Below are 23,295 nucleotides of genomic sequence, written 5' to 3' on the forward strand. Positions count from 1 at the left end.
GAAAAAGTTGTTTCAGTTTTATTACTTTCAGAGTTTCATATAGAAAAATTAGTTTATGCTCCAGAGGCCTCAATCTAACGGTGAAGCACAGATCTCAAGAATTGGTTATAAGAAGAAAGTGCAGACTTCATAAGCAATTGAGAGGTGTAAGTTTTCTAAATACGCTTTCTGAATAACTATCCAGATTCCAAATTGCTCAGGTGAATTTATATAAACTCAGAGAAACATCTGAGCCTTTCCCTTTGAAGTATTATTTTGAATACACACGGATGTTTGCAGCCATCTGAAAATGTTTGTTGTATAGATATCCAACATTACCAGCCAACATCTTATTTCAGTGGACTATCAAATGTGAACTGAAATCAATCCCAGTACCTACACAGTTAAAGATTACTACCTGCAAATACAAGTGAACTCTGTTTCAAAAGTTACATGCCTTCTTAGACAACATCCAATTCACAAATTGCAGAAAAATGGAATAACTTTCATTTCCAACATTTCTTTGAAACTAAACCAGCAGATAAAGTTTCCTTTGTGGCTTTTTACTTCCTGCTCCTCCCTATAAATCATCCAACACTGACTACATGGACTTTTGGTCTTACCAATGCTGCAATACTTCTGCTGAATTAATTGTCATTAGTCTCTTTCCACTCCCCTATTCAACAGCTGAAATAGCCCTTAGCTCATGCTTACACTATAAAAAAATTGATTTGTATAATCTTTTCCTAGTAGATGCTTCCACGTCAGAGCTAGTGTGAGGCAGGGGATGTTATTCATATACCAGATGGTGACCCTGATTAAGTCTTTCTGATACACAAAGGAAAGTTGAAGACCCACATTACCTGAATGTCAGTGCAAGGTCCTCAGCTGGAACCTTGCTTTGCGGTTCTAATTGCCCATTTTCTGTCTGTTTAGTGGTGCTCAGTTTGCTTTTTATATCCAGTGAAGACTGGCTCTCCTTTAAAAAAAGGAAAGAAGAAACATTCTTTAACATTATGTTAAAAGAAGAGACTTCATCCTTTAAGACCTATAATGAAAACCTGTAAATTGAAGTCACACAAGGTAACTCACAAAAAGCCATGAGACAAGAAACAGACTCAGTAAGATAATGCTCTTCTTCTCAGGACACAGTAGGGAGGGACTATTCTTGTAGCAACAAGCAAAGACTGCAGACTGTAACAGCACACAGACTTCTGAACACTAGTCTGCACCTGCAGAAGTTTTCTATGTTAAAACAGTCTAACGCATGGCACAGCGATCTTGGAGACAATTCAGTTTTTAACAAATTCATTGCCACACTTATTTTTAAAACATTCTGCTGTTTTGTTGCCATTTGAAGAGGCTTGATTTAAAATTGCTCGTAAAGAATCATCAAATAACTTCTTAGGAGGTTCTGAAGAATGAAGAGGTGAACGAGGTGGATGGCTCCAGCTGTGGTCATCCAGCAGAGAGAGAGAGCCTTTTTGCCATGGTGAAAGGGCTGCAGCCAGCTACATGTCTCTCCACCTCTTTGTCTCCCACCCCCATGACACTCACCATGCTCAGCTCACGGGTTCTCTTCCCAATTTCCCTTTCCACCTGGTGTAGCTCCAAGCTCAGCTGTTCACTTGAGATCATCCCAGGCCACTTGGGAGGTGGCGGTGGGGGCTGTGGTTGGCCTGCCAGGGTAGTCGTCTCCCTCTGCAACAGCAGCCTGTTACTAACAGCCTAAATGCATAAAGCCAAGCACATACACAACTGAGCACACAACACACCAAGCACAGGAAGAGCTCTAGGCCGTAACTCTAGATTATTGCTTATCTGCAAAACCAAGGCCTTCTCTTGCCATACTTAACAAGGTCTTACTTGAAACAGCCTCTAATACAAATTTAAGCATTTTTTACACGCAGACAAGTCTTTCCACTTTTAAACAAGCAGCATTAAACACCTTTTAGTATAGCAAATTTCCAGGGATTTTTCCCATACACAGATGCCTTCTCAAAACTAGGATTAAGCACAAATAAAAGGACTACTCTCATGAGCTATTTATTGAGCAAAATATAACAGCAAATAAACAAATCTGCTGTTTTAATCTACAACAGCAGATCTTACATTCTACAGTAGAGCCAGAATTATAACACCAAATAATATAAAAAAAATCTTGAGAGATGTGTATTCGTTGTATTGAATACATAGCTCTCTACTGACCCAAATGAGGAAGGACAGGAAGATAGGGGGGCAGGTACAGTCATTCAGAAGTTGCAAGTTACTAGCAGCCAAGTAAAAGCAGTAGTCATGTTTGCCACTCCAGAAATCTGCCAATCCCTGGAAATCAATTCTTTAAGTGTGCAGTCTGCATTTAAACATACTATGTTCTACCCTGCACAACCAAACATCTGTCTGGTCTTCAAGCAGAAATGCTCATTCATTTGAGAAGCAAACAAAATAATCTAGTTCTTCATGTTCTGATTGAATGATTGATTGAGTCACTCTGAGTGATTGCTACAACCTTGGAACAGGTAAATCAATAAGGGTGGTGAGGCACTGGAATGGGCTGCCCAGGGAAGTTGTGAATGCTCTATTCCTGGTGGTGTCCAAGGCCAGGCTGACAGAGACTTGGGTGACACTGTTTAGTGTGAGGTGTCTCTGCAAGGGGGTTGGAACCACATGATCTTAAGGTCCTTTCCAACCCTAACTGCTCTACAATTCTATGATTCTAAGCCTCCTGGATTTCAAATATCTGCTTGGAGCTTTGAACAGAAGAGAAATTGAAAGCTGTTGTCACTCAAAATAACTGATTAGTTATGACAAATTCAAATTATGATAGAATCAAAGCTCAAAACTTCACTATGTAGGATTTAACACTGACACAATTGCAGTAATAATGAGCAGGAGAGGCAGGCCACTTACAACTTTTGCAGTTTTCCAGTACTATTATGGCAGACATGCAAGATTTAAAACACATTCTCCTCTTGTTCCCAAACAAGAGCACAAGAACGAGTTATGTTTGAAGTAACTACAAATGCAGTACTATCTGTAATTCCTGCTGCGACTTAAAAAAAAGTAACTAAAGCTTTCCTAAAAAACCTCTTTCCTTACGCCTTGACATTTCTACCTTCTGTTTTTCACAGAACACAAAGATTTCAACTCATTCTTTTTTAAATGCAGACTGCCATCTTTTCTCATGTTACGAGTGACTGTATTTCTTTTAAGAGTGGAGATGTAAAACATTAAGCTTAATTTCTCAAGCTAAGTGTCTATATATTTTGACTCTTATGGTTTGTGCTATTTAGGAAGAAACAGGTACAACACAAAGCCAAACATGAAACAGATGAAGGTCATTGCTTTGTGTACATCAAAATCAGGTATTTTCAATGGCAGTAACGCCAAGAAGAACAGGTATCTGCAGCACAGGTTCGCCTCTGAGTATACAGATGAACAGAGAGGGGCAGTAAGTGGAGAGAATGAAGCAGTAAATGAGTACAGAGAGTTGATTATGAAGTGCAGGGATATTTCTGTTGTTAAGTAGAGCGCTTTACACTTGCATCCTAGTCTTGATGCATGGCATCACAGAATTAAGTATTGTTACTGAATATCATTACCGTCACAGAAAGATCAACTAATGAAAAGCAACTTTATTAGCTTCATCTCTCTCTGTACCACCCCTCACCACTCTTCCAGCCACTGGTACCAACCTCTAGTCCTCGCATTTGTGTCTGCTGGCTAATCTGATGGTCTACTTGCTGCAGCTCCATGCGCAGCTGCTGCTCTCTTTCAGCTGAGGGCAACTGTTTCCCATGACCAGCCACATCTGACATGGACAATCTCTCCCTTTGGGATCAGAAAAGCAAAAATAAGGAGATTCCTAAGAAAAAGCTTTATGCAGCTAGCACAGAAAAATAAAATAAAATTACACAAAGGCAAAGAAAAACCAAAGCAGTCCTACCTGTCACTGAAACGTCCCTGAGAAGGTATATTTTGATGAGGAGAATATGGAGAGCCTCCCCAGCCACCATGAGTTCCATAAGGACTGTAGTCTGCCAGTGAACAGAAACAAAAACATGTTGCATTATGACAAAACTATTCTTTAAGTAGTTCAGCCAACACACAGAACTGGACAGACATTAGAGAATAATCAGAAAGGCAAAGCTGCTAAAAGTGAGGAAGCCTAGTGTTTCTTCTTCAATTCACTCAAAGAGATATCTTCTGCAGTAAGACATATAGTCATATTACATGTTATTAGAAAAAAGATGTGTAGAAAATAAACTATTCCGATTTTATTTGCTTTGCCTAACAGTGCACAAAGCAATGCCTGTATTAAGCCTGCAGCAGCAACCACCCATAAAGTAGGAGTGCAGTAGAGTTATGATGATTTTGTATTTTATCTTTGGGAAAGCAGTAAATTTCTGGATTCTACTGCAAGAGACTTAAAAGAAACCTCATCTCAGCAGGATCAGCAGAACAAAGTAACTTTTCCCAAAAAGCAACAACAAATCACCAACACATACACTAGATGTGCACAAACCTGCCCTTGCAAGAGGAAGTGACAGCCTTTTTCTTCAGGCTTCTCAGTGTAGTCTTACCTAGAGTTATTTTTAGTGGCATAACATATATCTCACCTATTTTTCTAAGACAAGAAACAAACTTACAGGGGCTGTCTCCAACTTGAACTATACTACTAGCACTAAAAGCAGCAACAGACAGCAAAATCCAAGTGTAGATCATCATACCTGAAATGATAGATTTGGTGTTAGCTCCCTGAACTGCCATGGCCTGGATGGGACCAGAATTCTGATACATGGCTTTGGAAGTACGAGAGATAGCCCCAAATCTCGACACAGTTGGTCGGTCTCCAAATGGAATGAGGTCATCATCACCAGTCTCTGCTGCTCTTCGTTGCATGTCTAATCGCTGGTCACGCATGGCTTTACTATCTACGTTCTAGGCAAGATATGGAAGAGGCAGTCAAACTTATTCAGAAATGAGAAAAATCACAGTGCTTTTACAAGTCGGTACACTGGTATAGTAAGTCTCAGCTGTATTTTCTATTTCCTTCATCCTTAAACTAGTCTGCCTGTTCTACCAGCCTATTCCTAGCTGCAGAGTGATGCTTAAATGTTAGTAAAAAAATGAAACAGTGGTGGTATTTCAGAATCCTATTTATTTTCTTCTACACTGAGTCCAATAATGATTTTTTTTTTCTTGCAACACTGGCTTTGCAAAAATGCAGCAGTACAGACTATGATCGCAGCCAGACACCCACAGCTTCAGTGAATGACTGAATAAACACAGAACAGAGCTAGATATTGCCCTCAAAAAGAATCAGCTTAGTATTATGTTACAACTAAGCTTTTCAAAAGCTTCATGCAAGTTCGGGTATTCAAGTGGTCACAGATCAGACAGTCTTTCAAGTAAAAACTAATAAAACCAGCAGTAATAATTATCTTAAAAGGATTTAATAGCACAAAGTTACAGCATCTCCCTCTGACAGAAAGCAACAGATGAACAGGTTTAACTAACGAGCTGCCAGTAGAAAGCAATTTTGGATTTCAAGTAAGCATAAAGAATCATGGCAAAGCATCTCTTGCTATCCATGGCTTTAGAGTGGTAAACCTGCATCTATATCCAGAATTTTAAAACAGCTACAAAGATGTAGGACTATTTGTACCTTTGAAAACAAAGCACTCTGCACACTTGCAAATATATTTGACTGCAGTGCACTTTTGAGCTTAAATACAAGCACTCCAATCATCCTGGAAAGTAAATGAAAGAGTCCCTCCAAATCCACAAAAGTATCAACTTTGCTTCTGTGTTCTCCCACTCCCTACATACCGCCATCTCCACACTCCTTGCTGCCACAACATCTTTGGGTTTTGCATCTTTGGTTCCAATGTAGGAGCCGATAGTGTCACAGGACCAGGGAGAGTACTGGCTGTAGTCATTTCCTTTGTATTTCCCAGCTACCTTCAGATCTTCATCCAAGTACTGTACAAAAACAAAAATCTGGTTCTGTAAGTGAAGGGAAGAAGCAGTTTCACAGCCACCAGCACTTAGTTCAATAACAATGAGCTTGAAAAACTACCAGGATTATTTTTTAATCAGTACATCACCATTTGGACTTGGGCCACAGCAAGCATGAAATGCATGAAATTCTGATCACCTGGCTACACTCCCTGTGCTGACTGTCCACATGGCCAGTACGAGAGTGATATTTTGACCCTGGTTAAAAAATAAACCTCCATCAAGCTATTACTTAACTATAAACATGTCAACAGCAAATGATGAATTCCAGTAACTGTGAAGACTACTTCAATTAATAAAGTTTCAAAGCTACTTCTTTTGGTTGCACCAAAGGCAGATAGGTCAGGGTAAGTAGCAGATCAGGGAAACAACAGCTACAAGAATGCACCATAAGTGCTTCGCACCTAGAACACAAAATCTCCTCCACCAGCACTGTATTGTTCTAACTTTGTTGTCTTCACCTACCAACACACAAACACCAAAGTATTTTCCAAATATGCTAGCAAGTTATACTTTTGTCAAAATATGCTTACCTCCTCTGAATGAAAAGGATGAGGCAAGGTTGGTGATGGTGCAAAAGGAGGTGGAGAAATCACCTTCCTCTCTTCTAGCTGGGCCATGATCTCTTTCCTTCGCCGATGAAGTTCATCCAGGCTGGGATGAGGCTGAAATGAAGAGAGAAATACATTACAAAACTTGAAATACATTACAAAGTTTGAAGCATTAATGCACAAAACTAGTAATTAAAAAAAAATGCTTTTTATCCAAACAAAACAAGGCAACCAGATACTTCTACGATGAACAGGCAGTATCACATACATGTTCCTACATTGGCCATACACCTCAAAAGCAGAGAACATTATTTTGCCTGGAACTGATCAGATACTCAACTAACTCAGTGACGCAACTTTAACACTTTTAACTCACAGGTAGCTCAACATGAATCTGTGTTCCAACTTGGCAAAGTTTCCACGAAACATGACCCAGCATGGCAGGTCCCCACTTCAGTTATATGGTGGGAAAGTGATAGAACTCTACAGATCATAACCTATTCACAGGTAGTTTACATTAATCATTCATTTTGCAACAGAATCAAACACCCCAAAAAATGTGACAAACTCAAAACTGAAATCTATGAACTATGTAAAAATTCTTCCAGGACTCAGCAATAGAATTCAGAGCCTCCAAAATGAATGACAGGTATGTAAATCCAACTGTTCAGGACTCCATTCCAGCTAGTGATTTACCAGGACACTTCTTTTTGTTTGTACACTTCTAGGAAGTCTTAAAGTAGAGAGAATTTTGAAGAGCAGAAGCTTCAATTCCTTTATCACGGGATGCATGTTTGAATACTGATTTAGGCACAGAGGTGGTCCAGTCACAGATGAGTAGTACAATACTGCACATGTGACCACTTCCACACACTGTGGATTAATCTGCACTACAAAAATGTCGGCTTTCTCCAGTCTAATCTTTGTTGGGGAAGTCAGGACCATAGATTCCCAAGGTAACTACAACGCTTTTCTACTTCAAAAACTAAGTTTGCTACTTACTTTGAACACTAAGTAGTAACCGGCTCTTCTCCATATTAACGTAACTGTAGAGTTGACCAGTACCTAAACTGTCTTCCAGTTTTTAATTAGGTTCTTAAAATCTACCCCTTCTTAAAGATTAAACTTCTAATTCCTCATAATCCCCACCATCTTACTACAGAAATATTCAAATTCTCAAGTAGTTCATAGTTTCTCTCTTAAACAACTAAAAAATTGTGATATAAACCTCATACCCTGTGGCATGAAGGTCTGATCTGACCTAGATGTGGAGTCACTGGGCAATAACCCTCTGTTTGCTGGTATCTGTCTCTTGATTCAGGTATGTAGGAGGGTACAGCTGCTTGTGGAATTTCAATGGGTACAGGGCTTCCTCGGACAATCTCCTCTCGCTGATACGGCTGGACAGTGGGATACACACGACGACTGTCATAGTGAGGTGGGTATATGGGTTGTCCCATAGGAGGATACTGCTGCGGCTGTGTGTACTGTGGGCTCACCACACGATCCTGAAGGTAGGGTGGGTAATGGTCTAAATAAGGTGGACCAGGTTCAGGAACTGATGGAGGAGGTCGGACAAAGCGAGACATGGACTGAGTGGGATAGTAAACTCCTGAAAGAAGGCAAGAAGAATATAAAAACAAATCCACAAATGAGATAAAGTGATTATCACAACTGACCACAAAACAGAATTGTTTCAAATACTCCAGTCTACAAGCATCACGAAGACAAGGGTTATAAATTCACATTTGTTGTTTACCCACTGTCTAACCGGTATTTCTACTAAAAAACTAACCACAGAAAAGCAGAACATAATACGAAGCTCAAGTGACACAGTTAAATTATCTAAATAAAATACCAGCAAGGCATAAAGGTTACAGTAGCTGGAGAAAAGGTGGTGAGACTGAGTCTATCCCAGTCCTGCTAGCATGCCAAACAAAATAACTCTCTAGCATGTCTCTGCAGATTGGCATAAATGTTTTTAGCTAGATAAGACTTAAAAAGTAAACTGAAGTTTAGCCTGTACATCTGCATCCATGCAATTAAATTCAATTTGTCCCAAAATATCAGAGCCACTGCCTGTGTACAGAAACACAGATTAATTACAATTTAAAGTTACCTAAAGATTTGTTCTACCTCTCGAACAGCAGAAAGAAATTTCACACTGTGAATCACTTCTAAGAACTAAGAAGAAAACTTGCAAGAACACACCCCTTAGTTACATGAAGATTTTGGTAAACTATCTGCGGTCTCTTGATAATTAAAAAATAAGGATGAACACGTGCACATCATCATCAACATGGGCATCAAGTTTTACGGACATCTCAGATCTTAATTTGCACACAAGAATCAAACGTAAGCTCTTCCCCCACCTTCAAAATACCCTGCAACCTTCTGAAAAATTATGGTGCTCTCCTGCTCCCCTTCTTTTCTAATGCTTTTTCTTTTTTCCACTTCTTTCAGTCTTTCATTCCTTATTTTTCCTTCACATTAACTTCACTTCATGTAATTTCTCTCTCCAATCTTATGTTGTGTAAGGGTGTGCAACATCCTTCTCTAATTTCATTTAGCTTTACCCATCACATGCATATGCAGACACTTCTGAAATACACACTTTTCATTAACGATGTAAGTACTTTTACTCCTCAAACATAACACCCTCTGCTGGTTAAACTCAATTTCCATTTTCCCTGAGTCAAACTGAATTAAAATTTACCATATTAGACTCCTGATCCAGTCTAGTTAGGAAGAACTGAAAGGAAAGAAAAGAAGTTGCTACACAGGATGGGCATAAACCTCCGTTTTCAACTGCATAGACAACTTCAGTCAAGACATAAAAAGCCTGCCGATTTCCATTTTATTATGTCATCACCACATTAGTGTCTACAATCCACATAACAGGTAAGACTCCAATGTGAAGGCTTAAAAACACAAGAGAGAGGAGAAGAAAGAGTAAAATCAGTATGAAGATGAAAGATAGAGAATTTGGTCTTAAGATTACCTTGTTGGTAGGGTGCTGGCTCAAATGGTGGGGCAGTTCCTCTAGGATCTTGATAAAACATATCTGCTTGCTGTGTATTATACAGCTGAGACCCTCGTGGTACCATTTGCAACTGCTTGGTGACTGACACCGAAGGCAGATCTGTTGGTGCCCGAGCAGGCACAGGATGAGGGTTCACTGGTAAGGCAGAAATAGAGCTCTTGGGAACAGGTTCCAGCCTAAAAAGTACAAAGATGGCACTGCTTATTAAGGCCTGATATAACACACTGTACTATAAGTCAGTCTATCCTCCACCTGCTGAAGGCTTACATCACCTTCTCCAATTAAAATATAAACAAACAGTGAAGTAAAACAGTTTCATTTCAGCTTTAATTTTCTACTCTATTTTTAATCACTTAAAAGCAAACAAATGAAACCAACAAAAACCCAAAACAACGACAAAAAAAAATCACAAGACCGAAAGAAAAATCTTGTTCTGTTTCTTTTCTAGAAAATGAGTTTGTTTCTATTGCATATTTACACACATGACACTTCAAACACTTAGAAAGACCCGTACAAGTCAGGAGGGGATCCAGGGGCACTGCTACTCAAATGGTCCATCTTCCCTGGCTTCAGAGCTGTTTCATAACCGGAGTCAGTCCCTCGAGAAATAAGTTGCGTCACTGTGTTGCCTGTTGATACAATTCCATTTGGCAGAGCAGAAGTTTTCCTATTGGGCAAGTCCACTCCCCCTTCCTCTGAGAGGATAGCTCCTGAAGGCAGGCCCACCTCATTTAGCTGGCCCAGGGAGGCACTCAGGGGTCTTCTGGGAACCAAACGCTTGTTCATTTTACGGAATCTTTGGAGAAAAGAAGCCACATATAAAAAATTGGAACAAAAGAATAGAGAGATCCATTTTCAAAATTCTTTTTCAAACAGAGATGCTACCAAAAGCTTCAAGTTTTAATTCAAGTTTCCTAAGGCCTTGTGAGAGTATCTGTTAGACTACTTCACTGCTATTTGAACTGTTACCAGCAGTCAATCAGAACAAGGATGGATTTTTAATGCCAACTACACCAAGAATTCAGATGCTTCACACAACAAGGTTAAAATCTTATATCCTGTGCATATATGCATTTCAATTGTACAGAAGAAAAACAAACCCAAACATCACATAAAATACTACCTACAGTAACAGAGGCTTCAGAATAAGGATCACAGACTATTCAGGTTCATTTTATTCAGATGCAAAATTAACAGCAGAAAATTCAAGCGACAGAAGATGAAGATTCCCTTTTGCACCATTTGCCCAACAACAAGCCAAGTCAAGTGTTTATTGCCATGCAGTATCTTTTAAAGCACAGTTTTTAGAATTTATGTTACTTTACCAATACACAACTTACACTGTTTGCTTCATTTGGTAAGCAACTGCAGAGATAAGCACTTCTGTGAACACACTGTAATTACAAAAATCTAACTGCTTCTCACGAAAGGCTGAATAAACATTCCACAAAATCAGCAGACTGACAGTACTGGAGCAACAAAGAGCAAATTCCAGAGTTGAATGTCCTTCACTAAACATCCTGCCATTAGTTTAGGTATCAGAACATAAAGTGGCAGGGCATATTTGTAGGCCTGAGTGCTCCTGCTGCTTATATTACACAGTAAGAGGCTGTTTCTTCTACAGGGTTGAAGACAGCACTTCCATTTCTAGCAGAGTGAGATGGTAACACAGACTAGGAAGGTTCATGTTACTGCAGAAAAAGGGGGCAGTTATACTCTATTACTCCAACTTCAGATAATGTTTGTGTTTGCCCACACATGTACAGCATTAACAGCAATGCAACAGGGGCAAGAAGTTTTTTGGTGTTTTTTCTGTTGTGGTTATTTTGGTTTTTAGATATGACTGAGTATGGAGTCAAAGCATAATCTTGCTACATATATTTGAGCTGTTTGTCTTACTAGTTCATTGATTATCTTCTAGCCACCTTCCAAACTTTCCCAGTCTCCTGGCTGAATCAATCTTTACCCACATAATCAAACTATAAGTTCAAGCTATGAAGTGTTGACAGTGGACATCATTCAGAATGTATTTAAAGGGAGTAAACAAGCCAGGCTATCACCACAATAAAAGCCCTTAAGTACAGATAAACTACAGCTTTCTTAACATATGCTGCTCAGAAGTTTTTCTGGCATCTCACATCAGCTGTAAAAGTCAGCTGGACACATGGAGGTGAGTGAAAGTGAACTCCCCAGGCTGAGCTCACAGCTCTACTTTGGTATCCTGCTCAATATTCAAATCACTCAAGCAAGTGGGCAAGGCAGCAGAAGGAAGCCATTGCCATGTTCTCCACACCATATACTTTTGGACAACCTCATCCAATGAGGTCTCCTAGAGTCACAGTGTCTTACAGCTCCTGACTCCCTGGAAGGCTTACACACAACTTGCTAGATGAGGGCTGGCCACCCCTGCCCATTCATTCAGCTAGAACAGAACAGTATGCTCAAGAGATACAGGTGCATGTGTATAGACACCCTTTCAACCAAAGGTGACAGGAAGAGTTTATATAGCACCCTCCATGATAAATTACTTAATATATACATATATATAAATTTGCAGGGCTGCTCTCTCAATTTTTCCAAATATATTTGTTGTTTTCTCTACACATGCAGAACACAAAAACAATCTAAAAATGTAATACTTGCTTATGCACACTGGGTCTTTCTCCTTTGCCAAGGGGAAAATGAGCTGCTGTTTAAACAGTCAAAATTATAATTTGCTATCTAAGACACTACCACATAGTTCACCATAACCTTCCTGCAAGCGTGAAGCTGTATATAATGAGACACACAGAGGAACTACTACATAGCAACAGCAATTCATATTATTCATATTAAACATTTTTAAAAAAGGAAGAACACTAATGCAGTATCTACTCAAAGAAATAAAACAAAGATAAAAGGTACAAGGAAGAACTGGAACTTAAAGTTACACAACCACATAATACAAGTCAACCTGGACAAAAAAAAAAGCCTATTACACCCACAAAGCTGACAAACAGTTCTCCTTGATGCATACGATTAGTTCAGAGGTACTAATACTGACTCACCACCCTTGTTAACCATCCAAACCAGCAGTACCAGTCTCCATTTTTTTTAACACCATGACAAAAGGGAAAAAATCCCAACTGTTTCTGCAGAACACAAGTATCAAAGTGCTGTTCTCTGTTAATATGAATAACTGCCTTTGTCATTCTAACACCACATGCTCTGCTCTGCTTTTCTTCCTGTTTTGCTTATGCACTGCATGCTGGCTATACAGCCAATGAACTGCCATATTAATGCTTCAAGCTTTAGACTATGGAGTGGAAAAAGCCTGTATACCAGTCCCAAACTTTAGAGTTTTCTTCTGATTAATTTTTTTGAAAGATGCAAATTCTTTTAACCCCAAAACCATGTAACAAGTTACATATGCTACATAAAACATATAGTATTTATCTCTTTTAAATCTTAAATAATCCATTTTACTTTAAAAATAATTAAAATGACCTTCAGAACAGCAGTGGCCTGCCCTTGAATGTAGCTTACTTACTATAGATTTTGTATGACCACCATTTTTTAACTCTTCAACAATAGATTTAATCACTGAGGTTATTGCATGTGCAAACTGTTAAGAAGTTTCAAAGAAAAGCTGTTGCTGAAAGAAAACTTGTGATGCGCATTTTTAGCTTTGTGGATAGCCCTAGCAGCACAGAAGAACAGGAGAACTCCTGCATTTGGAAAACTGCCAGCAAACTAACTGAATATAAAGGCAAGATGCAAAGTACACACAGTGACTACGATGGATGCAGTCAAACAGCATGTTTAGTCACCCTTAAGAGAAACAGTCCACCTCCAAAATCTCAAATAACACTTGCATAACCATCAAACTTCCAGAGATGCATTAATGTTGAACAAAGCAAAATATCCTATACTTAAGAACAATTAGAAAACCCAAGATGACTGTTAGTTGTTAATCTAATTTCCTGCTAATGTAATAGACAAATTATGCTTCCTCTCGTCATTCCTACATACAACAAATAACTCTAAGATGAAACAAAAAATGGATTGATTTCTACTGTAAGAGGTACACTTACTTTTCTAGCTCCTCCTGTGAATGTGCAAAGGTGCAGCTGGCCCCCCGAGGGCATCCTCCTCTCTGTTTCATGTCTCTGCACATGTATGTCTTGTACTTGCTGTGCTGAGGAGGCTGACAAGGTTAAAGAAACCAGGTGAGATATCTGAATATAAGTGCTTCACCAAGAGCTGAATGCATCCTCTTATTAAAGGCATGATGTTTAACTGCTGATAATTCCTTCAATTCAAATGTTCTGGATATACCTATGGTGAAGTAAATGACTGGAGCAGTATTTGTGTCTGGATCTTCAATAGAACTAACAGATTCAAGAGCAGATATTTTGACAGTTAAGTCAGTACCAGGTTTTTAAAACATTTTAATTCTAATTCCTTACGGAAGCTTAATTGGAACACAGCTGTATGTTTCAGGACCCACTTAAGTGGAAAAAACTGATATACGCTGGAAAAAAATGCCACCAAACCATGCTTAATCAGAAATTGCCTAATATTCACTAAGTTTATATATAAAAAAAAAAACCAAAACAAAAAACCCCACAATCTGGTCAGTTGCTTTTCCTTTGATTTTTGTTAGCTCAAGACAGCACTTTTCTGAGTATCTTTATCAGAGTTACTCTGAGTTACTTTTCGTCCAATTCCCTTTCACCCCTCCCTTTGGACTAAAAAAAAAAAATCCCTTCACTATCTACTATGATTATTTCTGCCAACAGCTGAGGATGCAATCTTACTGCTACACAGATCAACAGGGTATAGGTAGTTTTCTGTACCTCTCTTTGGTTAAGTTTTCCAAGAAACAATGACTTACTGCAGTCTTGCTCTCTGCATGAATGCCCATTTGCCAGTCTCTATATAAACTTTGCCAGAATGCCAGTGGTAGTTTCAAAGACATTTGAGTCCTTACAGTTTTTGTGGCAGAATTAAATCAGAGGCAGAAATACCCTAATAAGGGTTTTCATCAAGGGAAAACTCAACTATTGCTTTCTAAAAAACTCAGCCAAAAGATGTAAATCTGTAAGAAGCCATTTGAAAAGTGATTTTTCTCTTTCCTCCCATCTACTGTAGTGGGAAGAGGATTTAGGAAGGGAGTGCATAAGCTGCACAGCCTTATACTGGCCACTACTGCCAGCCAGCAAAACTCCATGCAATACTCAACAGATTGCCCCTTTTCCACTTGGGAGGCCTTGGATTCCTTTCCAAGCAGCACAGTACCAGGTCTCGGCAATGGTCTGAGCAGAACAAAACCCCTCACTGTTTTTCCCATCCTGATTTCCACTTGTGTATTCCTACTGCTTTTCCTTCTGCTGGTTAACAGTGCTTATTACGCATCCCAGTGAATGCAAAAAGGTAAGCTAGCATAAATAATTCACTATAATTTTGCTTCTTTTTTAGGCAGATGTAGCCTTTCTACTAGTTGGGTTCCCCAAACTAGCTCTCCAATAGGAACAGTGCCAAAGCAAGGGAGGGAGTGTTAATATGTGTCAGGCAACAGTGTCAGCAGCACTTAGCATTTACATTAACTTAGCTATACAACGAAATGAGATCAAAGGAACGTGTGGTACGATAACTCTTGTATAGGTTAATACACATATTTGGCAACATTTTGTTTCTGAAACAAAAGAAGCTGTTTCAGAAATTTGGATTGCACCTTTTATGAAGTCTTCCCAAATATTTGTTTTACAGACCATTTTGGTATGAGAAAGTTTAATTTCCTTAACACACAGCCATCTGTCTGAAATGTGTCACATCAAAACAAACCCAAGAAAATTCCCACAGATCATAGTTTTAATACATCCTGGCTTCTCTTCCCCATCCTCTAGTCAGGAGAGTTGTTTATTCATCCCCCTAAGCTTGCAGCTGGATCAGACTATTGTCTTTTCATCCTAGTAAGCTGTGCAAATTAATGCAGCATGCATTGGGGGGTACATTGTCTTGATTTATTTTCGGTTTTGTTTTGTTCCCCTCCCCTCCTTGTTTAGTTTTTTGATATTATTCAGCAGTAATGTTTCTAATCAGCTCCTCGTCAAAACAAATCTCTCCAGATGACATTAGGAAACACCTACTATTGAACACAGCCAGTCATGTTCAGGGGAAAACACTTCCTAAACCATTTAGCTTTTACCTGTTGCTGATCTGTTCCTTTCTTGCTGTGATTCTGAATATAATCAACTAAGCCATGAACCACAGTCCTCACAGCAACTAGTCCATTTTTCAGTTGTTCCCATGTTGGAGGTGGAGCATCTATTGCATTGACAACAAAGAGAGAACGTAAAAAGTCAACAGGATTTTCCAAAACCAGGTACAAAGAGATCAAAAGGATTTTATCAAAAACATGTAATGAGATAAAAAAGCTTTCAGCACTAATTTAGGGGTATGTACCATTTAAATGATAAAGCTACCTATAGACTCAGGATTGAACCACACCAAATACCAAATGAGGTAGCAAAACTATTATTACCATGTCAAATTATTTCCTTTCACCAGAACTTTCATACCTCACAAGAACTCCAGAGTATCATGAAAGGGGAAGAACAATCCCCCCCAAAAAACAAACCAAACAACACACACACAAAAAAAGCAACCTCACAACCAACTGATCAACACCAGCTCAACAGAAATCAAAACAAAAATCCTACAAACAACAACAAAATAAACCAGGCTGAAAATCCCTCTTTGCATTCAGACTCCTGCAGACAAAGTCATTCTTGTTCAAATACCATCACTGGCCTAGATCTTGAAAGCACAGTCACTGAAGAGCAACAGAAGTTGATGCCTCTCACATGAAAAAATGTCACAAGAAAATTTATGTAACAGACCACCATCTAACATACAGCAGTGTGAATAAATTGCAGTCTTAATTCTACAGGGGCACTTGTTTTTCTAGCCAATTTACTTTTCTAATCGTTAAATCTGTTCCAGCAGATGACACTCCCATCGTGTGCCTACACACTGCTGCAAAACACAAGACCTTAAAGTGCCTTTCAGCATCTTTAGTATAATTACATTCCATTCTGCTCACAAGAACTAAGTTGTTCCAGAGGAACTTCAGCGTATGTATAGAGCAGCAGGGAAGAAACAAAACAGCAAGTAAAAGGAACATCAAGATCAGACTTGCCTACTGAAACTGAGTGAGGCTATTAGTGATTCCAATTGATGTATCAGTCTCAGCTAACAAATTTACAGTACACACAGTTTTAACTCTGACTTTTTAAATATCTGGGCAGAAAGGACTACATCCCCTTTGACTGTGAAGTACAACTGGTCCTTATTTAAAGGGTAATTTTTTTTTTCCTGTTTTAAACAAAAAGAAACGAAGAACTACAACTGTTATTCTCCCAAAGCCATAGTTTAAGCCTTCATGCTACTCTGACAGAATTTTTAAAGTCAGTATTACTAACAGGTATAAACCAAAATTTCTGCCACAGTACTCCCCATTCTGCCCCTTCCTCTCTCCGTGAGGTGATCCATACTCACAGTGCTGCTGACTTTTTCAAAATTTCCATTTTTCTCTCCTCTATCAACATCTTAGATTTTATTTCCCCACTACATTGTCTCCAACTTAAGTCCAGACTTTCACACCTTTTCAGAATTACGTATTAACAAGAAAAATACTAAAATCCCTGTGATAACAAATCTTTTCCTGACTAGATTCATTTTTTTTGCCCAGCTTCTGTCTATTCAAACTAGCAAAGTTCTACTTTGGAATCCAAAATTATTTACAGAGGAGATGCCTTATGATTTTAGGCTGTTTCTAAGAGAGCCTTCCAAGCACAAGGTTAGAAACTAACACACAGAATTCATGAAACAAATATCAAGACAAAAATATTAGGTAAGTTAATGGAAACCCTTCATTGGGTAAGTGGTTTCTTGAAGGTTCCCCTAATTTGTAAACAAATTATTTCTCTGGTAAAGAACTGGGGAGATAAATTTATCTTGGCGTGACAGCTAAGGCTCTGCATTAAGAACAGTGGTTCTATCAATCTTCCTGTTGCTTTTCAAACCTTGTTTCAAATAGCAGCATGTATATCAAAAAAAGGGGAAAAGGAGGAAGATTGCTGCTATTCTCCTCCCCCATCACAAGTTAGCATTGTCCAATATGAAGTGTAGACCATGCAACCTCACAGGATTACATGTATTTAACATCCTCATCTGTGCTCACCCAGTGCTATCAAACAAGGAAGCTTTTTTTCAGGGGAGTAGCAAAATTATTCCTGTCATACTTTTGAACCTATTTTAAGTTTCAGAACAGTTCAGCTCCTCACGCAGATTACTACCATTCTCAGGCTGGTTATGAGTACGACTCAAGAATCTTAAGTCCATGAATCAGAGGATGTTTCCTTCAACTTACTGAACAGGTTCCAATCTTCTAAGAGAGTTAAGCTCCTCTTGCTAAGAGGTTTTTATGAACTATCTAGACTTACCTGGACTGGGATCGATATTTGCCAGGAGCTCTAAGTGGGGTCGAAGGCGATTTAGGTTAGCTGGATCTCCAGTCCTCTGAAGAGCAATAGTTAATTCCTGAACACTCTGTGCAAATGAGGCTGGGGTCTGCAACTTAAAAAAATTATAATAATTAACTTTCTACAGGCAAGTTGATCCTTATGGCTTCTGAAGGCTGCTCCACAAGCTCACAAGAGCTGTCTTCCAAAGCTGGAGTAAAATGTGTTTCACATAAGCCCATTTCAGTCAGCAAGTTCTATTAAATTCCTTCTCTGGCATTATGGACACACAGTTCTTTGACACTGCAGGTTAAAACATAGCTTTAAATAGACAAAATAAAGGCTGGTATTATTTCTTACAATATAACCTCTGTGTTGTGCTGGCATCCAGAAATAAAATAAATATTAGAAACCATTTAATTAGATTTCTGAAGAGTCTAGTATCTCCAGTTCTCAAACGGATGAGTTTACACCCTGCTTTAAACTAAGTAGAGCAGACAATAATGAGTAAGTTGGCTGAAGGACAACTAACATCACACAACTTCAGTATTTAAAAATCCTTTAATTCTGCCTAAATCCTTCAGGAGATTTCTGGCAGGACAGCTGAAAAGGGAGACAAGGGCATAAATACACAGCGGATCAATCTCAACAAGGTTCCATTTTCCCCACCTAATTCAGGTACTTACATGTCAGTCTCCCATCTTAAAAGCCTATTTATCCTATGCTCCCTCTAAATAAAAAGACATCTGGGCATTTCCAAAGGCCAAGTAATTTTATTTAAGAAATGTGCTTCTACCTCTCTTTCATACTTCAGGTATAGACAGGGGTCTGAATTATCCTTTATTTTTTTCAATTTACGCACTAACTTTCTGTGTGGAAACATGAACCATTATTCTCTGTTACTAAATTTGCAGCTGTTCAGAAAGAACATAGCTCAGCTGTGTAGCTAACCTTTATGGCTTCCCATGTGCAGAGAGAGGTAACGTTGAAAGAGGTGGCAGGACAGCAGAAGGAATGAGACTCTTTAGGTTACAAACATATATGCTAGTTACTTCAAAAACCAGTATGGTTGAAATAAGAGGGCAAATTATTAATGGGTAAGGCAAGTACACACGTAGCATGGATTTACAGATTGTGCCCAAGCATTTACATCTACTACAGTTGCAAACAAGTTAGACTAGGCTGATTTTAGGTGGCTTTACCTTGTCAATGATAGACTGCATGTGGGATTTGTGAGACTGGTCTCCGTATAACAGTGAGGACCACTGATCTGGTGCAATGCGTAAACCTGCTTCCATGGCTATTTGAACGATCTGAGAATCATGTTCCCTTCTCAGAGCTTCGTAAGTCCGAAATTCCTCCTTCAGTTGCATCAGGGAGGAATCCTCATCTCGTTTTGTTACCTAGCGGGAAGAAACAAGCCAAATACAAATATGATTAAGCAGGATAATCCAGAAATTATGTAAAGTCTGAAGTAAAGGAAATCTTCAGTCAGCAACTAAGTTCTTTTCCCCCCCAAACTAAAACAAACTATGACATTATGCAGTGAATGCTAGTTGCTACTAAAATTCCTTCTTCATAAACCAAAACCTCTATGAAATTGATACCAAACATAATTTACTGAAACACTGACCCCAATACTGGCTGAAGTGTCACACTTCCTAAATGACTTAACAGTATCCACACCTTACTTCTCCAGTCAAGGTATTCTGTTTGTATTGCAGAATTTTATTTGAGGGTACAATTAGCAGCAACAAAGCATTTCTTTTATCCTTGTTTAGTGAAAAGTGCATGACATTTAAACTAAGCATCTAGGAACAGACCACTAAATACTGTGAAATACCTTAAGCAGCTTAAATTCTCTTTATACAACTCTGATACCCAAGAGCCTCTTATTTCTTTGTTTCTAACTACATCACCACTCAACAGAACCAGTGATTTTCCAGCTTTACACCTCTTCTAGAGAGACAGTTATGCTGACTTACATACAGGGTTTGTTACCTATTGTGTGCATCTATTAAACTTGGACAGTCAAGCTTTACAGTTTGAAGTTGCTATTTCAGCTTACATTGCTATTATAGCTGTACAAAAACAACTGAATGACAGAGAGCAGCTGTTATCTCCAAAAAAGACCCCATCTGGTATCTAATGAATAATACTTTCTGTAACTACACAAATTTTTAGGTACATTTAATGTTACACAACAACGAAAATTGTGACTGAAAAACAACAGTTTCCACAGCATTATGAAATCTCCAAGAAGAATCATCTTCATACCTTGAAGCATGAGGCTCTGTAAAGAAGCTGGACAACATGCCCAATGCTAGTTTTAGAAGCCTGAGGAAATCGCGGCTCTAGCCTCTGAACCACGAAGAGAACCAAGACCTTCCGTGACAAAGCAGATCCATCTTCCAGGGCCAGGAGAACCAGCTTTAAAGCCTCCTCTTGCATTGCTGGTGGGAAAGGGGAGATGTAAAGAAAAAGACAGAAAGGATAAGAGAAGACCAAGAAAGATTTCTGCGCAGTTGTTTCCCTACAAGTGGGACGCCAGCTATAAATGAAGGAAGCCATGTCCAGCCATTTCTAGTAATCTTGTTTTTTCCAGAAGGGTCTTACTCTTCAAAGCAAGAAACTATTTTCCATTTTATCTTATCACTAGAATAATGTTTCATAAAATACTTGCAAAAGAACTAAAAATACAAGAAAGTCTGTGACAGCAGCCCAACAGATACATCATTAATTCTCAAGGCCTACTATTAAAAATATTAAGTCACTGACTAATCAAATCACTCAGGCAATCTGACACCCATTTATCAATCCTCCTCAATTCTGAATTGCTTCTAACATAGAAGTAGTTACCTACCTGGTCCAAGGAATTGGCACCCTCGGGCTCTCACTGCAGCCCAGAGGTTGGAAGAGAGCTGCTGAGGATTTTGGTGCTGAAGAATGAGCTCTGTGACTGTTCTTTCACCAAGTGACCGTGCTGCACGCATAGCTCTGATTCGCCCTTCTTCCTCCACTAGCTGGCAATGAACTAATGTCACAAGTTTCCTTTGCATGGGACGACTTAGCACACTCTGAGTAGTACTGTTAAGACCCACACCTTGAAACAAAGTGAAGGAGAAAAAAAGTAATAATTAGCTACCTCATATCTCCTCTTATTGCACCAGCCTTCAACCACTGTACTGTAGATGTGCAAAACTAGTTCTCCTGAAGTCCACTTTATTAAACAGAACATTAGAGAAGGCATTTCAGAAGTTTATTTTTGTCTTTTTTATTTTACTCAACATTAAAAGCAAACAGTTCCTGGGAATCAGCTTTCCCACAGGTTTAAGGTCCTGTGGACTGATTTGGCTTCCTTAGAAAGCAGAACCTCCAATGAATTCTTTCCCCATTATTTGCAGTCTGTCTTGCACCTTCCCATATGGATTTCCCGGGTGTCATCTCGAGAGTAGAATCCTAACACAGTCCTTCCCTATATTCATGAGCTTCACAGATCACTGCTTTCTTTGACATTTGTCTGTTTTCACAAGACAGTTTGTTGCCCATATTTGGTATCTCCACTGCTTTGGCCAAGCCAAACTGAACATGCATGTGAGTTTAAGTTGATCTAGGTGATACTTAATTATGTGCAAAAACTGTGCTTCTCAACCATGCTTGAAGCCACTAAACCAGGTTGAAGAGCAAGTGACTCACTAGGCATATGGCTGTCATACCAAGTTCATTTGCTAGCACAGAGCTTGTTTGTTGGACCATTTCTACTCAAGAGTGATAATGCAGTCACTCTCTACTGGTTAGAAAAGCTTGAGACAGCTTTCTGTAAAAACTCATTTTTGAAAACCTGACACCCATGATGCTCATCTCTACTACTTGGGTTGACAGATCTTCTAGTCCACCATACGCAATATAGATAAAATCCATACTCTTGAACCCAGCACAGTTTTACTAAATTACAATTGCTCATATTGACTCAGCTCTTGTACGGATCTTGAATAAAAAGATTATTACTTATTTCTCTTATATATCCTAAATGCAGTAATTTTCTTGTTTCTGTTTAATCCTCCTCTACAAACTAATTTCATTGCTACAGTTATGTCAAAGCAAAGGAGACCACAAAAAAAAAATTACTAATTTTTCCTTACTCTACAAAGGTCAACTCAGCTTACAAAGTTTGTCTAACTTACTGTAGCACAGCCAAATATCTCTGCCTAACACCTCAGCTTTGTCTCAGTATTATTTTTGACATGACACCTTTAAATTCCATGATCCCCATTCCCGTCTATTGTGAAAACATAATGCTTAAGAAATTTGTTTCAATTTGTTTTTAAACTAGGTTTATATCCATTTTACAAACAGACTAATAATTTGGCTAGTTTGTTTTGCATCTTATTTGTTTCCAGCTTTCATTTTCAAACAAAAAAATGCAGGAACTACCTCTTGCACTGCTGAGTGGTTTGAGGTACAGTGCCAGCTCTTCCACGCATTTCTTGCCCTCCTCATAATGCTTGGTATCTTCAGCTCCACTACATAGAGTAATTGGCTGCTGCTCAGGAACCTGAAAAGTGATGCATGCACATCTACAATGAATATGTGTAAGTGGCAGTCTTATTTACAAACACTTGTTAATATCAAGCATTTATTGTTTTGTTCCCCATCTGTATTTTTTACATATCAGTAACCAGTTTCAGCTTGATCAATGAACAAATTAAAAGCAAAAAAAAAAAACAAACCAATGAACATGAAGACAAAAGAATTTATGTTCGGTAGACTTTTTATGTAGTGGCTGACAGGAACTGGAAGCAGAAGACTCATTCCTCAATAAAAAAACTACACAGGAAACATTACATTTCCTTAAGCTACAAACTCTGACTGAAGCAACATACATATCGAGGCATCCCCAAAGCTGGCTGGCCAAAACCAACCAACCTAAAAAAAAAAAAAAAAAAAAAAGTATAATCAGAACAAATTAGATGAATCCTGGTTCGACCAAGTTACAGTTACATTCTTTGGTGGTTTTGGTTTTGTTTGCTTTGCAGTGATTTGCTTGGTTTTCTGCTTGGTTTGGGTTTGTGTGTGTGTTGGTGGGGTTTGGTGGGTTTTTTTGGTTGGTTTTCTTTTGGGAGGTGGGGGGAAGGGAAGGGGTTGCTGGCATTTGTTTCTTCATCCAAGCATTCTTCAGAAATCAGGATTTTTC

General features: G+C 38.8%; 1 protein-coding gene across 4 annotated transcripts in view; it reads right to left on the reverse strand.

The window, feature by feature from the left end:
* RC3H1 (ring finger and CCCH-type domains 1) overlaps window positions 1-23,295 on the reverse strand; it is a 48,746-nt gene that overhangs the window by 8,977 nt on the left and 16,474 nt on the right. For 2 of the 4 annotated variants that reach the window (XM_031049908.2, XM_031049907.2), the window contains exons 3-19: window positions 22,536-22,656; window positions 20,965-21,204; window positions 20,379-20,554; window positions 19,304-19,504; window positions 18,084-18,216; window positions 15,785-15,903; window positions 13,668-13,780; window positions 10,109-10,390; window positions 9,553-9,770; window positions 7,787-8,163; window positions 6,534-6,665; window positions 5,812-5,964; window positions 4,710-4,920; window positions 3,926-4,016; window positions 3,675-3,810; window positions 1,537-1,680; window positions 843-958 (exon numbers count right to left, since the gene is read on the reverse strand). In XM_031049908.2, coding sequence (XP_030905768.1) covers window positions 843-958; window positions 1,537-1,680; window positions 3,675-3,810; window positions 3,926-4,016; window positions 4,710-4,920; window positions 5,812-5,964; window positions 6,534-6,665; window positions 7,787-8,163; window positions 9,553-9,770; window positions 10,109-10,390; window positions 13,668-13,780; window positions 15,785-15,903; window positions 18,084-18,216; window positions 19,304-19,504; window positions 20,379-20,554; window positions 20,965-21,204; window positions 22,536-22,656 — 2,963 coding nt within the window. Of the gene's footprint in view, window positions 1-842; window positions 959-1,536; window positions 1,708-3,674; window positions 3,811-3,925; window positions 4,017-4,709; window positions 4,921-5,811; window positions 5,965-6,533; window positions 6,666-7,786; window positions 8,164-9,552; window positions 9,771-10,108; window positions 10,391-13,667; window positions 13,781-15,784; window positions 15,904-18,083; window positions 18,217-19,303; window positions 19,505-20,378; window positions 20,555-20,964; window positions 21,205-22,535; window positions 22,657-23,295 lie in introns of all 4 variants that reach the window. The other 2 variants (XM_031049906.2, XM_013129360.3) reach the window with 1 other exon arrangement.

Source organism: Melopsittacus undulatus, chromosome 6 (genome assembly GCF_012275295.1).
Source record: "Melopsittacus undulatus isolate bMelUnd1 chromosome 6, bMelUnd1.mat.Z, whole genome shotgun sequence".
NCBI classification, from domain to species: domain Eukaryota; kingdom Metazoa; phylum Chordata; class Aves; order Psittaciformes; family Psittaculidae; genus Melopsittacus; species Melopsittacus undulatus.